Here is a 12,681-nt window from a genome sequence, read left to right as displayed (position 1 = left end):
AGGTTCATATTTTGGTTTTGGGAGTCCCCAACAACAGGTTGACGTGCATGCAAGGTTAAAAAACACATTCATTTTCTTATAATATGCATTTATTTTGACCTTATTTGCTCAACGACTCCCAAACGATTCCCTCAACGATTCATTTTTCCAAACCCCTCCTTTGCGTGACGCTAATCTGCGGTGATTGGTCCGATTTAATTTAAAGCAGCACCTAGTGGCAAAGAATGCATTTGCATTTTCATTCAAATCAACTCGAAAATCTTGCTTGCAACAAGTGGATGGGCAATATGCTAATGTTTCATTTTGACATGAAACTGCTTTGGATTCGTTTTAAAAACGACTCGTTTCAATGATTCATAAGTCGACTCTTTCTTTTGAGAGAAAATAACTACACGGTGCACTTTCAGATTTAAAACTTTGCAGGATGTTTTCATTCACTTAAAACTGTGTTACACACTGCATGAAAGGTCATTTTCAAAAATCCATAATAGGGGCACTTTAAAATCGGGCTTAAAATCCTCTAGTGTGCAGCCAGCCTAAGGACAACACTGCCACCAAGTGACCAATCTTTGAGTGTCATATTGGTTATAGTTAGTTTCTGTCCTCAAGCCTGCAACAATGCAAAACATTTGTAAGTGCTGTTTTTCTGAGAATGACTTCAAATGCTGTCTATGCATCAACTTTGTACTGTTGAGAGTAAAGTTCAGAAAGGGCAATGTACAGTTTCGATAACTATAAATTAGTTAATTTCTTATCACAAATCTGATAGGACTCAGCCAATGTTGTATTTCAGTCTAGTGTGTAGGTGGTTGGTGGGGGTGGGGGGGGGCAACATTGTACATCTTTTTCCCCAAGATGTTCATGGTTGCTAATGTTTCTTCAAGTCTCCATACGCAGCTCAGTAAGCTGAAAGTAAGTCTATAGGATTTTTATTTTGCCAGGTAAAAGTTTGACTGGGTAAAAAGAAGCACATCTTTCCTCAGAAAGCCAAATAATCTTAGTCAATATTTATGTCACAAGCTATAGGGTTGGGTATTTTACAAATAAGCTACTTAGTAATTCTTTGTATTAGGATTTTGTCTTTGAACTTCCATTTTTGTGATAGCTCTAGTCTATAGCATCACCGTTGAAGAATAATTAGCTGCTGAAGGGGATTTACTCACTGTAGAGTTAAGTAGAAAGTTATCTTGTGCATTGTAATGTTCAAAGCAGATGTCATAACAATGTCAGTAGCCCAGAAAGGTTTTAAAATGAGCAGTTCATTCATAAATTACTATGACCTTACCTGAAGACAAAAGACAAGGAGTGCAGAGCTGAAAAGGGGTGGAGCTTTGTAAGGTCAATAGGTTTATTAGTCAGTTGTTGTCTTGTAAGCTGGGATGTATGGTGTGAGATCTTGTCATAGATATTGATCATTTTAGGGAGATTTATGATTGTGATCAAGTTTACGGCATGAAACTGATGACCTTCGAGAACCAGTTTTTAATTTTATTGCTCTGCTTTAGTTCAGCATCCACTGTTTTCTCAAGAGTTGTTTCTCAATGGCCTTTAATCGTTTATTATGTCAGTTATTTATGTGCCATATTAAGACATTAATTCTTGTTTGAGTATAGCCTAAGCGTTCTTAGAAACACTGCTCTTAACACTGATCTGTTAACAAGGTGTTTCCTAGAATTTTATCATACAATTGTGATAAATATGAGGCAGTAAATGTTTTTTTCTTTTACTGGAAACAAAGGAAACAAAAGGCAGCTTGCATGCATTAGTTTTTACTTTACCACAGTTAACAAGTCATAAATTCAGACCTTAATCAGACAGAATGGAAGGATGTTTTATAGCAAATCATTATTCAAAAGTGCAAACAAGTCTTTAGTTTGATAACAAATGAAATGACAGAAAGAATAAGTTCTTTCTGAAATGTGTCTAAATTCCTGTAATGAAAAGAAAGGGCACTAGACAGAAATGAGCAGCAACTTTGCATGCATTCTCTGAAATTATGTTTAAAACAGCAAGCTCTGTTGAAGCTGTGGCTTAGAGGTTAGTGTAGTAGCTCTCATGTGCTACAAATGGGTTTGATTCGAAGTCTTTGCTCCTCTGTTGGAAACAAGAGAGACTGTGTACTGTCTTCAGTGACTGATTTTTATGATCTTTCGGTGCAGTGATCATGTGTTCTTATTTCACTATCTGCATTATTATGGTGGTTATCTGTAAATGTTGAAGGTCAAGAAGGTTGGTATATTCACATATCAGTGAATGTTATATGGGTATATCCTGTAATGTTACAAAAAGCATTCTGAATAAGTTGGGTTGAAAATAACAATGAGAAATAACAACCTTCTCCCCTGTTTTAGTATTACCAAATAAGGCAAAATTATTTGTAGCACCTCTCATGGTTATTATAATAAATTAAAACTAAAGCAGAAACCAAAAACCACCAATAAATAAAATAAAATATATTTAACTTTATTTCAGCTAAAAAAGACTATAGATATAATTAAAAAAACAAAAACAAAATTATTAAAACTTTAGCTAACAGTAAAATGAAAAATAAAAATAAAAACTAATTCAAAATATTAATAATCAAATAAAATAACTCTGGCTCTCACTAAATACTTTGTGAAGTGTAAATATAGTACAGCAGCTTTATTAAAAAAAATGAATAAATAAAAAATCACCAAAATCTATTGGATATTTCTCTGTTTTCTCCAAAGAAATATATGGGATATGGTGGAAATTAGGATTTGTTTCACTCATGCTATAGCATGAGCCGATTGCATGACTATCATTTGTGACTAATTATGTGGCCCTTTTTAAACCTGTACTTAAGATTTTTAGGGTTCACACAGGGTGAGTAGACTAGAATCATCTTCTCAGAATGTTTAACACCAATTGTGTAAAATGCATAATCCCCTAAAATGCAAGTGTATCTCCATTTGCTCACAACGGACAGGTATTCATTGCCAGACGTGCATATGTGGGCCGAATTCTTCCAACATTTAATCATAATGAATACTACAATATACTGAAATTTATCTAAATAAAACAGGCCTCACAGCACAAAACCATGCGCACTAACAGCTACAAAAGTAAAACAACTGAGCGACCTTTATATATATATATATATATATATATATATATATATATATATATATATATATTTATCTCACTTTTTTACATTTTTAAATTTGTTAATGGTACAGTAGGTCAGATATCGACTTTCTTATCTGTAATCTCTCTAATTAGATAAATATAATTTTGCACCTGTTTACATTTTAAGAACAGTTACGTGCCCTCGTCAGTATGAGGAGATGATAAGAATAAGAGAAGTTAGCACGTTGTAAACATCAGTCTCTTGTCGTGTAATGAGAGGCGGAGTCTTCACCTTCCTGAAGCTTTATAGACAGTTTGTGCTCGAACACTGTCACTTTTAATATCTTCTTTGAAGAAACTTTGGACAACGCTTTGGAAAGATGCAGTACGACTATGGTAAAAACAAGGACGAACATCCGGAGCCCATCAAAGCTGAAGTAAAAGGTAAGAGGAGAAATAATATGAGTGTAACACGCGCCTGTAGTGAATCACTGCCGTTTGTTTAAACCGAGTAGCTACTGAACAACATAACGCGTTTCTTCATGCTACATGAAACACATTCTTTATTTCGAATACACCGAATTTTATTGTATTTCTTATGAGAGGCAGAGCGTCTTTGGTAAAGCACTGTTGTAAACATTAGGCTATATGCTATTCACAAATATGTTCATAATCTTATTTGTCTATGTAAAGCCAGAATTTCAGATGAACAAGTAGCTAAACAAAATTACCACAACGGATCCAAATGCACAATTTTATAATACTCTGCATTATTAACGTTCTTTGTAGCGAATTAGGTTAAATGACAAACACTTACCACGTGTTTTTTTTTTTTTTTAAGTAAAATTTATACCATGTAGGTACATATTTTGTTTTTGTTAAAATGTTGAAATTGTATTTATTCATTTTATAGTTACATGCAGCAATTCTCACGTTAAAGCACAGTGAAGGATAAAATTGTCATTAATGTTCTGCAAATGTAACTTTTTCTCTTTAAAATCGCTTTAAATAACAATTCTCAGTGATTTAAATACATTCATTGCATGTGATAAACCTCAACACTTTGGTCTAAATCCATGTCCACAAAAATCTCATAGTTTGAGCCTTTTTAATATTGTTCATTATTACCTTGATATGCGACCATCTGGCCGAGCCTTGACCAATTGTTTCATATACAGGCCTACCAAATTTCTTTTCTCTAGTGGAACTACAACACTTAAACATTGTGCTTGAACTCTCAAAATTATTGTAATATTCCCACCAGCAGCTTGAACAAAGAAAAGTCTTGTCAGTTGAGTGCCTGATAACACCGTATAATTAGATGCAGTTCTCTTACATCTAGGCTACTAAATAAATAAATGTAATTGCAGATATGACAAAACCTTTCTTGATAGCCTCCAGGTGGAAAGTTTGGATAATACTTTATTTTAATAATAAGTTTTTCAAGGACTGAAATAGGTTACAAGAATTTGTAATGTCTTCCTTGAAAATGCATGATTTTTAAATTTTTTTTTTTTGCTAAGAAAAAAAAAAATCAAAAATTCTCTGGAGTTGAGAACCAATGGATCTGTGGCCTCATTGTGTTGATATAACACAAGCATGTAGAAAGTATGTGTAGAAAGACACAGGTAAAAGCCCTACTCAGCCACCTTAAAGGTAGACACAGAATGATCTTTAGCAATAACTCATTGACTTAGGACAAATATTTGCTTTGTGAAATAGGTTGATGTGTATACGTTAAAAATCTATTTTAGAAAACCTATTATACTGAAACCTGTCTGTCATTACCATGGTTACCAAAAGCATTTTTTTTTTTACACATTCACCTCATAATCTCTTTGTATTTAATTACTTTTTATTAAATATAACCAGCCAAAATATTAAATGGTGGTGATTTTTTTTTTTTTAAATCGATTAATTTGAATTAAAAATGTGCATATGCTGCTTATACATCAGACAGAAACTGCTTTGTGCAACAATATAATATAATATATGTAATTTTATAGTTTTTCAAATTGCTTCCCAGCTGTTGTTGCTGCTTGAAAGTACTAAAAAAAGAGCTTGAATTTCACTTTTTATAATCTGTATGAACCCTCTACTTTTCACTTGCATTTATTCATTTAGCCGATGCTTTCATTCAAAGTCACTTACAAAATAGGAAAAATATCAATTGATCATAAGAGGCTGACAATATTATTATCATCATGATACTGAATTTAAAAAATAAACCAAAAGTGTGCACACCTAGAACAGACGTGTAAATTACAGAAATCAACAGAAAACAGAAAATAATTTCTTTGTTTTAGGTGCCTTAAGGAGTGTCTTTATTTATGGTTCTGGTGCTCAAAGAGGAGATCTTTAGCAGTTTTCTCTTTGTGAAGGGTTCTGTGAGCTTAATAGCAAATGTTTTGGACAGAGAAGTGGACATAAACAGTTAATTATACCAAACTGCCACACTTAAAATAGTTTAAGCATGCTTCGTCGTCTCTGCAGGCTTGATTCCTGAATGGCTGCAGGGCACGCTTATACGCAATGGACCCGGCCTCTTCTCTTTGGGAGAGACGAGATATAACCATTGGTTTGATGGAATGGCACTTTTGCACAGTTTCACAATTAAAAAAGGTATTTACTTTAATGTCTCTCAGCCTTCTATGTATGCTTCCACTGTCATGAGGGTTTTTTTTTTTTTTACCTCAGTGCTCCACATGACTGTATTGATTGTTTAATTTTCAGGAGAGGTGACATATAGAAGCAAATATCTTCGAGGTGACACCTACAACTCCAACATGCAAGCTAACAGAATAGTAGTGTCAGAGATGGGGACCATGGCGTACCCAGACCCATGCAAAAATATATTCTCCAAGTAAGTAACCTTGCCTTTACCTTGCCAGTTAATTTTAATCAATTTTATGGAAACTAACCCATGTAACTGAGAATTGAGAATAACACAAAACCTGTTAACTCATGTGGCAAACAGTTAAAATTCAACTTGAGAATAGGAATTCAAAATAAGAATAGGGTATAGAGTTTAGTATTCTTTTCATATGAAATATAAAATGTCAAATTTGTTGTTTCGGGTTTGCATATATAAGCATATTGTTAATTGTGAAAGAATTGTTTTCTTTTCAGAGTGATCACCTTCCTTAGCCACACCATCCCGGACTTCACTGACAACTGTGCCAATAACATAATCAAATATGGAAATGACTACCATGCGACATCTGAAACCAATTATATTCGTAAAATTGACCCCATCACTTTAGAGACTGAAGACAAGGTAAAAAAAAAAGAAAATGCTTGTAAAAAAAAATATCTAGTTCAGTCATGGAACTCTGGATGGCGCTCACTGCTATCATTTACTACATGGCACAAACTGATTGGCCTCTGTTGATTCTGCTGCCAGTGAGATTTTGCTCATTATTTAAATAGTCGGGTTCAGTGTTTGCTGTAAGCTGATTCCTCTGAAACCCCCCACCTCCCCCAGTTCCACTTGTCTAGGTCTGCTACAGGATTTATGTATGCCTGTTTGTGCAGCGGCAGCAAATCTTGCATGCTCACAGCAGCTGGTTTATGTATCTTTGTTAGTAGCAAGTCCATACAGCAGCAGCATGTAGCAGATTTATTCCGCCAAGACCATATACATGAACAATGTCATATTCCAGTTTGGGGAGTAACGGAATACATGTAACGGTGTTACGTAATCAGGATACAAAAATCTAGTAACTGTAATCCGTTACAGTTACATCAAAAAACAAAGTATTCAGATTACAGTTACATTTTGTAAAAAGTGGGAATACTATAAGTATTACATTTGGTTCATTTAAAATTAAATGAATGAGTATTTTGACATAATAACGATATTTAGCGCTGCTTCATAGTTCCTGGTTCTGTTGACACATGTTAACTCACATGAGCCACCTGTTGGTGCGTGCACAAATAACACCTGTCTACAATTATTCCCCTCAAATGCGGGATGAGATGCTGCTACAGTTAATTACGATGCTTCCTGTTGGGAAAAACGTTTTCATGTCTGGAAATTTCAGTTATTTTGTTTTCAAAGAGGATAAAGGAAATAACATGGTTGTACTATAAGCTATGCATGAAGACTCGTGCTGTAACAAAGGCTACTCGACCAACTTGAACATTTGCAGGCAGGACTAGCATGGAAATCATAATGTTAGCTAAAATTTGGTGTTTGTTAGTGATTTTAAAATTCCATTGTGTGCATGACGGCAGTTGTAAGTTTTCTAGCGGAAAATGAGCTGGAAAATGTAGAAATTAACACGAGAGCCTCCACACCCTGGATCAGTCAATGAAATAAAGAAAGATCATAGTATTTCACTTACATTTCAACTTGTAGGCTTATTTTAAAATAGACTAAAATGTATATGGTGTAAATTTTTAATATTGTGTATAAACTATATTTATTTTTTTTCTTGTATGTTAAAGAAATAAAAATGATAAAAATAAAACTGTCATACTAAACTGTATAGCCACTAGATGTCTGCATAGCCTTTTATTTATATATATATATATATATATATATCAGATAGTTTTTACTAGTTTTAATTTTAAAGTCATAGTTAAATAAAAGTACTCAAATATTGCTTTTTTTACTTTATTTACATGTGACTTGAAGTAATCCAAAGTAATCAGATTACATTACTTTTATATTGTGGTACTTGGATTGTTACTGAATACTTTTTTAATTAAGTAATTTGTAACTGTAACGGAATACATTTGAAAAGTAACCCTCCCAACCCTGGTCATATTTACCAACATGCTAAAACTTTTCTGAGAGTTTTCATGATTAAAATGTTCTTCATATTTACATGTTCTCAAAAAAGATTGCTGTTGCTTTATTCGCTCAAGGTGGACTACCTGAAATACCTTCCTGCAAATATTGTGGCATCACATTCGCATTATGATAGCGAGGGAAATAGCTACAGTATGGGAACATGCATCGCAGAGAAGGGCAAAACCAAATACATGCTGTTCAAGGTTCCAGGAGGAAGTAAGTATGCTGTCATAATTTCTGTTTCATGGTGCACCTTACTATTTCTCATCGTAAGAGTTTTGTTCAAATCCATAACCTCAAGTATTAAACTTAGCTCAGCTTGCATGCTTTATGGAGATTTGAGAGTAGCTTATTTTGACTTGGAGCTGTGAGGAACCACGAAGCAACCACCCAGAACACTCTAGCAACTGTATAGTAATGTGGTAAAAACTACTTAGAACACATTAGCAACAGCAAAGCGGTGCTCTGACAGCCACCTACAACACCTTAGCACTATGCTGTTGAGTTTTGCAGAGGCAACAATCACATTTTAAAAAATGGTATTTGATGATTTGTAGATTAGATTTAATTAAGTACATTTCCAAATCAAGAAAACATTCGCAATTGGTTTGAGGTGTCTTAAAGGAATAGTTCATCCAAAAATTAAAATTGGCTGAAAATTATAGGCTATCCAAGATGTAGATGAGTTTATCAAACCGGGTTTGGAGAAATTTAGCATTAAATTTAGCATTACACCAATGAATCCTCTGCAGTGAATGGGTGCCGTCAGAATGAGATTTCAAAGAGCTGATAAAAACATCACAATAATATACAAGTAATCCACTCGACTCCAGTCCATCCATTTACATATTGTGAAGTGAAAAGCTGCATGTTTGTTGGAAACAATTCCATCATTAATATGGATTTGTAACTTTAAAATGTTGCTTCCAGCTAAGATATGAGTTTTCTATCCATAAAACTGCTTTCTACGGTGGAAAAAGTCATCTCATCTGATTTAGGAGCGATATGTGCACAGATCAAGTACTGTTTAATATCGAAAACGGTCAAAAACGCTTCTAAATGACTTTTTCACTGGACAAAGTGTAATTATGGATTATGACCTTGTATATTTGCCAGAGGTGTACTAACCCTAAACAATCATTATTGTCTTTTTTTTTTTTAATCAGGTAGGGCAGATGGGTCTCCACCGTTGAAAAGCGCTGAGGTTGTGTGCACCGTGCCCTGCCGTTCCCTCCTCACGCCCAGTTATTACCACAGCTTTGGCATGACTGATAACTACTTCGTCTTCATCGAGCAGCCCCTAAAGCTGGATATCATCAAAATGGCCACAGCCTATCTGAGGAGGGTCAGCTGGGCCAGCTGCATGAAATTCCATCCTGAAGACAGCGTAAGAATGAACTCTTTCAGATCTTTGAGTGCACGTCTTCACATGCGTCTGTAAGCTGGACAATGTTACAGCTTACTTCACCTTCCTAATCTCTTCCTTCATCGCTTATGTTCATCAGACCCTGATTCACCTTATTGACCGAAAGACAAAGAAGGAAGTTGGGATCAAATTCTACACGGATGCGATGGCTGTCTACCATCAAGTCAATGCCTTTGAAGATGATGGCCATGTTGTTTTTGATGTGATCTGCTATGATGACAACAGCTTGTATGATATGTTTTACCTGGACAAGCTGAAGGAGCAGATGGGAGCAGATACTGTGTACTGCAAGCCAAAGTGCAAAAGATTTGTGTTGCCCCTTAGCGACATGGTATGTTATGTTGTTAGCAGTGTTTGCAAGGCAGTGTTGTATTCATGTTTGTCAAACATTCTGGTTGGGTTTTGTTTAAAACCTCAAACCTGTGCAACATTGGTATTTCCATCAATGGAAATCTACTTTATTATGTTCCATTCAAATCCTGATTATAGACATTACTACTTTTTTTTTTTTTTTTCCTTTCACAAACAGGGTGAGACAGGTGAAGATCTGGTCAAGCTTAAATACACGACAGCAAGTGCTGTGAGGGAGAAAGAGGGGAAAGTTCTGTGTCAGGCGAGGTTCTCTGTGATGGTAAGTTAATGTGTGTGTGCACGTGTATAGACCTATCAGCTGCATTCACCTCCAAGTGCTTCCTTTATTACTAAAGATTTTAAATAGTTAGTTAGGTAATGCGTAAAATAAAGAGAGAGCTAATATTGACAGAGATGGAAGCAACACCATATTACTGTTAAAAACACTATATTAAAGGCACTGCTAAATGTGACATTTATTATGAGTTCATGTGAAGATTGTTTTAAGTTCACTTAAACTAAATATCTTTAGTATTTTTTTTTTAAAGCCTATTAAATGTTAAAAATTAAGGCTTTCAGTTGTACAGTAATGTTGAATGGCTATATTTGCTCATTTCAGTATCAGTATTTGTATCAGTGATACTGGCCTTTATGGTAGGCTACTTAGTAAAAAGATGCCATTAAACAAATATTTAAAGTGCCCCTATTATGGGTAATGAAAGATTCATATTTTGGTTTTGGGAGTCCCCAAAACAGCTTGACATGCATGCCAGGTCAAAAAACACTTTCGTTGTTTTATAATATGCATTTATTTTTACCTTGCTCAACAACTCCCAAACGGTTCGCTCAACGATTCATTTTTCCAAACCCCTCCTTTGCGTGATGCTAATCTGTGGTGATTGATCCGATTGGTCTCATTTCCATTTCATCATGCCTGTGATGCCTGATAAAGCAGTGTTTTGTGTACTGCGTTACCGTGGAAACAGCTATTTTTACTGCTCCAAAAGCAGCACCTAGTGGCAAAGAATGAATTTGCATTTTCATTCAGACCAATGGGAAAAGACCAACAAGTGGGCGGGCAATATGCTAATGTTTCATGTTGACGTCAGCATGAAACGGTTTAAGATTCGTTTTAAAAACGACTCGTTTCAATGATTCAGAGTTGACTCTTTCTTTTGAGAGACGATAACTTTATAAACGGTGCAGTTTCAGATTTAAAACTTTGCAGGATGTTTTCATTCACTTAGAGCTGTGTTACACACCTGCATGAAAGGTCATTTTCAAAAATCCATAATAGGGGCCCTTTAATGTATACGGTTTTCACATGAATTTGATGTTTATGAAAATATTTTATGATTTTGTATGTTAGGTGGGATTAACCATGATGAATTACAGAACATTATGTGATTTAATTATAATACTTAACTGTATACTTAAATTTTAATTAAATTATTATATTTTATTTGTTAATTGATGTTCAGCTGTCCTTTTTATAGTCATCTAATTTACAGATCATCAGTCTTCATAACACTGCAAGTGTTATGATGGTCAAGACCATTAATTTAATCAAGTTTATTGCTCAAAAAAAAAAAAAATAAATAAAACACAGAACAATTTTTTTAAGTCTGAATGTGACATGACATAAATCAATGATGCAAGTGATGTAACTTAATTAGTGTTCATTCAGACTGATCTGCGGATGTGGAATGTGCAGGAAAACATTTATTTTTGTTATTTTTTTTGGGGAGTTATTGCGCAATAGAGGCATTTCCACTAAAATAATAATATTATTTTGAATGGTTGTGTGTGTATATGCAATATCATTATTTTATACTTGGGCTATCTTAACCTTTAACTGATTTTCATTTATTTCGTTTAGGTGTGGAACTTCCAAGAATTAATTACAATTTCAATGGAAAGAAGTACAGATATTCTTACATGTGCTGTGTGGACATATCCCCGGTGGCCACAAAGGTATTGACTGCTTTAATTTTTACAGTGCATTTATGAACTTGGGAGAACTTAAAAATAAATATGTTCCATAAGAATAAAACTGACCTTGGCAGTGTTAGTGGCATATTCTGCCAGGAACACATTTTTGCCAAACAGAACTGAGGCCTTTTTTTTTTTTTTTTTTTTTTTATTAATTATTTTTCATATACAGATTGTAAAGTTTGATGCTGAGACAAAGCAGCAGATTGAGTGGTCTGGAGGAGACTGTTTTGCCTCCGAGCCTGTTTTTATTCCCAGGCCCGATGCAGTTGATGAAGATGATGGTAAGTTGCTGTCTTTGATAAAATATAATTTGATACAAGGTTTGTGCTTTTGACCAAATGAATCACTTTCCGCTGGATCACATCATCAGGAAAAAATGAGTTAATTTAATTTTCATTTTATGCTTTTATACAGTTTTAACTCGCCTCGTCTTGACACTAAACTGTTTAATGTTTCTCTTCTCAATTTTTAGGTGTAGTTCTGACAAGTATCATAAACGCCAAACCAGCGCAGGGTGGATTTCTGCTGGTGCTTGATGGCAAGTCTTTTAAAGAGGTTGCCCGGGCATGTATAGATGTAGATTTTCACATGGACATGCATGGCTACTTCATACCAGACAGTAGTTAAAGTTTTGATGTATGCCAGCTGTGTAGGCATAATGACAGAGATGGAGAATCTCCTTTAAGTGTTGGTATTTTGATAATCCGGTTACAAAGTTGTCAAAGACATGTTGTATGAAGTCACATTTTGTGATTGTATACAGTGGTGTGCAGTGAAAAACAAACAAAAAAATAACAGACACCCTCTGGAACCATGAAAATGTTTGTACACATAATGTTTTGTTTTCTTATTTGGTAATAATATATACATGTACTGTTTGAAAGGTCATTAATTGCATTTAGTAATATATCAAATAGAAATGTTAACTCTTGTTCTGTCGTTTTTGCTTGCACACAGAAATCATAAAATGAACTTATTTCTGTCATTATTAATATAACCAGTGTTTGGACTGTGCTGAAGT

General features: G+C 34.5%; 1 protein-coding gene across 1 annotated transcript; it reads left to right on the top strand.

Moving 5' to 3' along the window:
• Window positions 1-3,328: 3,328 nt before the first annotated feature.
• Window positions 3,329-12,681, top strand: bco1 (beta-carotene oxygenase 1). Its single transcript, XM_058782192.1, is given in 12 exon segments — window positions 3,329-3,534; window positions 5,584-5,712; window positions 5,824-5,953; window positions 6,220-6,367; window positions 7,963-8,104; window positions 9,055-9,275; window positions 9,394-9,645; window positions 9,844-9,925; window positions 9,928-9,945; window positions 11,545-11,639; window positions 11,830-11,941; window positions 12,133-12,681. Coding segments are annotated over 12 exon segments (1,548 nt in total). The 5' UTR covers window positions 3,329-3,470; the 3' UTR covers window positions 12,288-12,681.

Source organism: Onychostoma macrolepis, chromosome 07 (genome assembly GCF_012432095.1).
Source record: "Onychostoma macrolepis isolate SWU-2019 chromosome 07, ASM1243209v1, whole genome shotgun sequence".
Classification (NCBI taxonomy): domain Eukaryota; kingdom Metazoa; phylum Chordata; class Actinopteri; order Cypriniformes; family Cyprinidae; genus Onychostoma; species Onychostoma macrolepis.
Note: the sequence above shows the minus strand (reverse complement) of the source record. Positions and strands in the feature narration are given on the sequence as shown.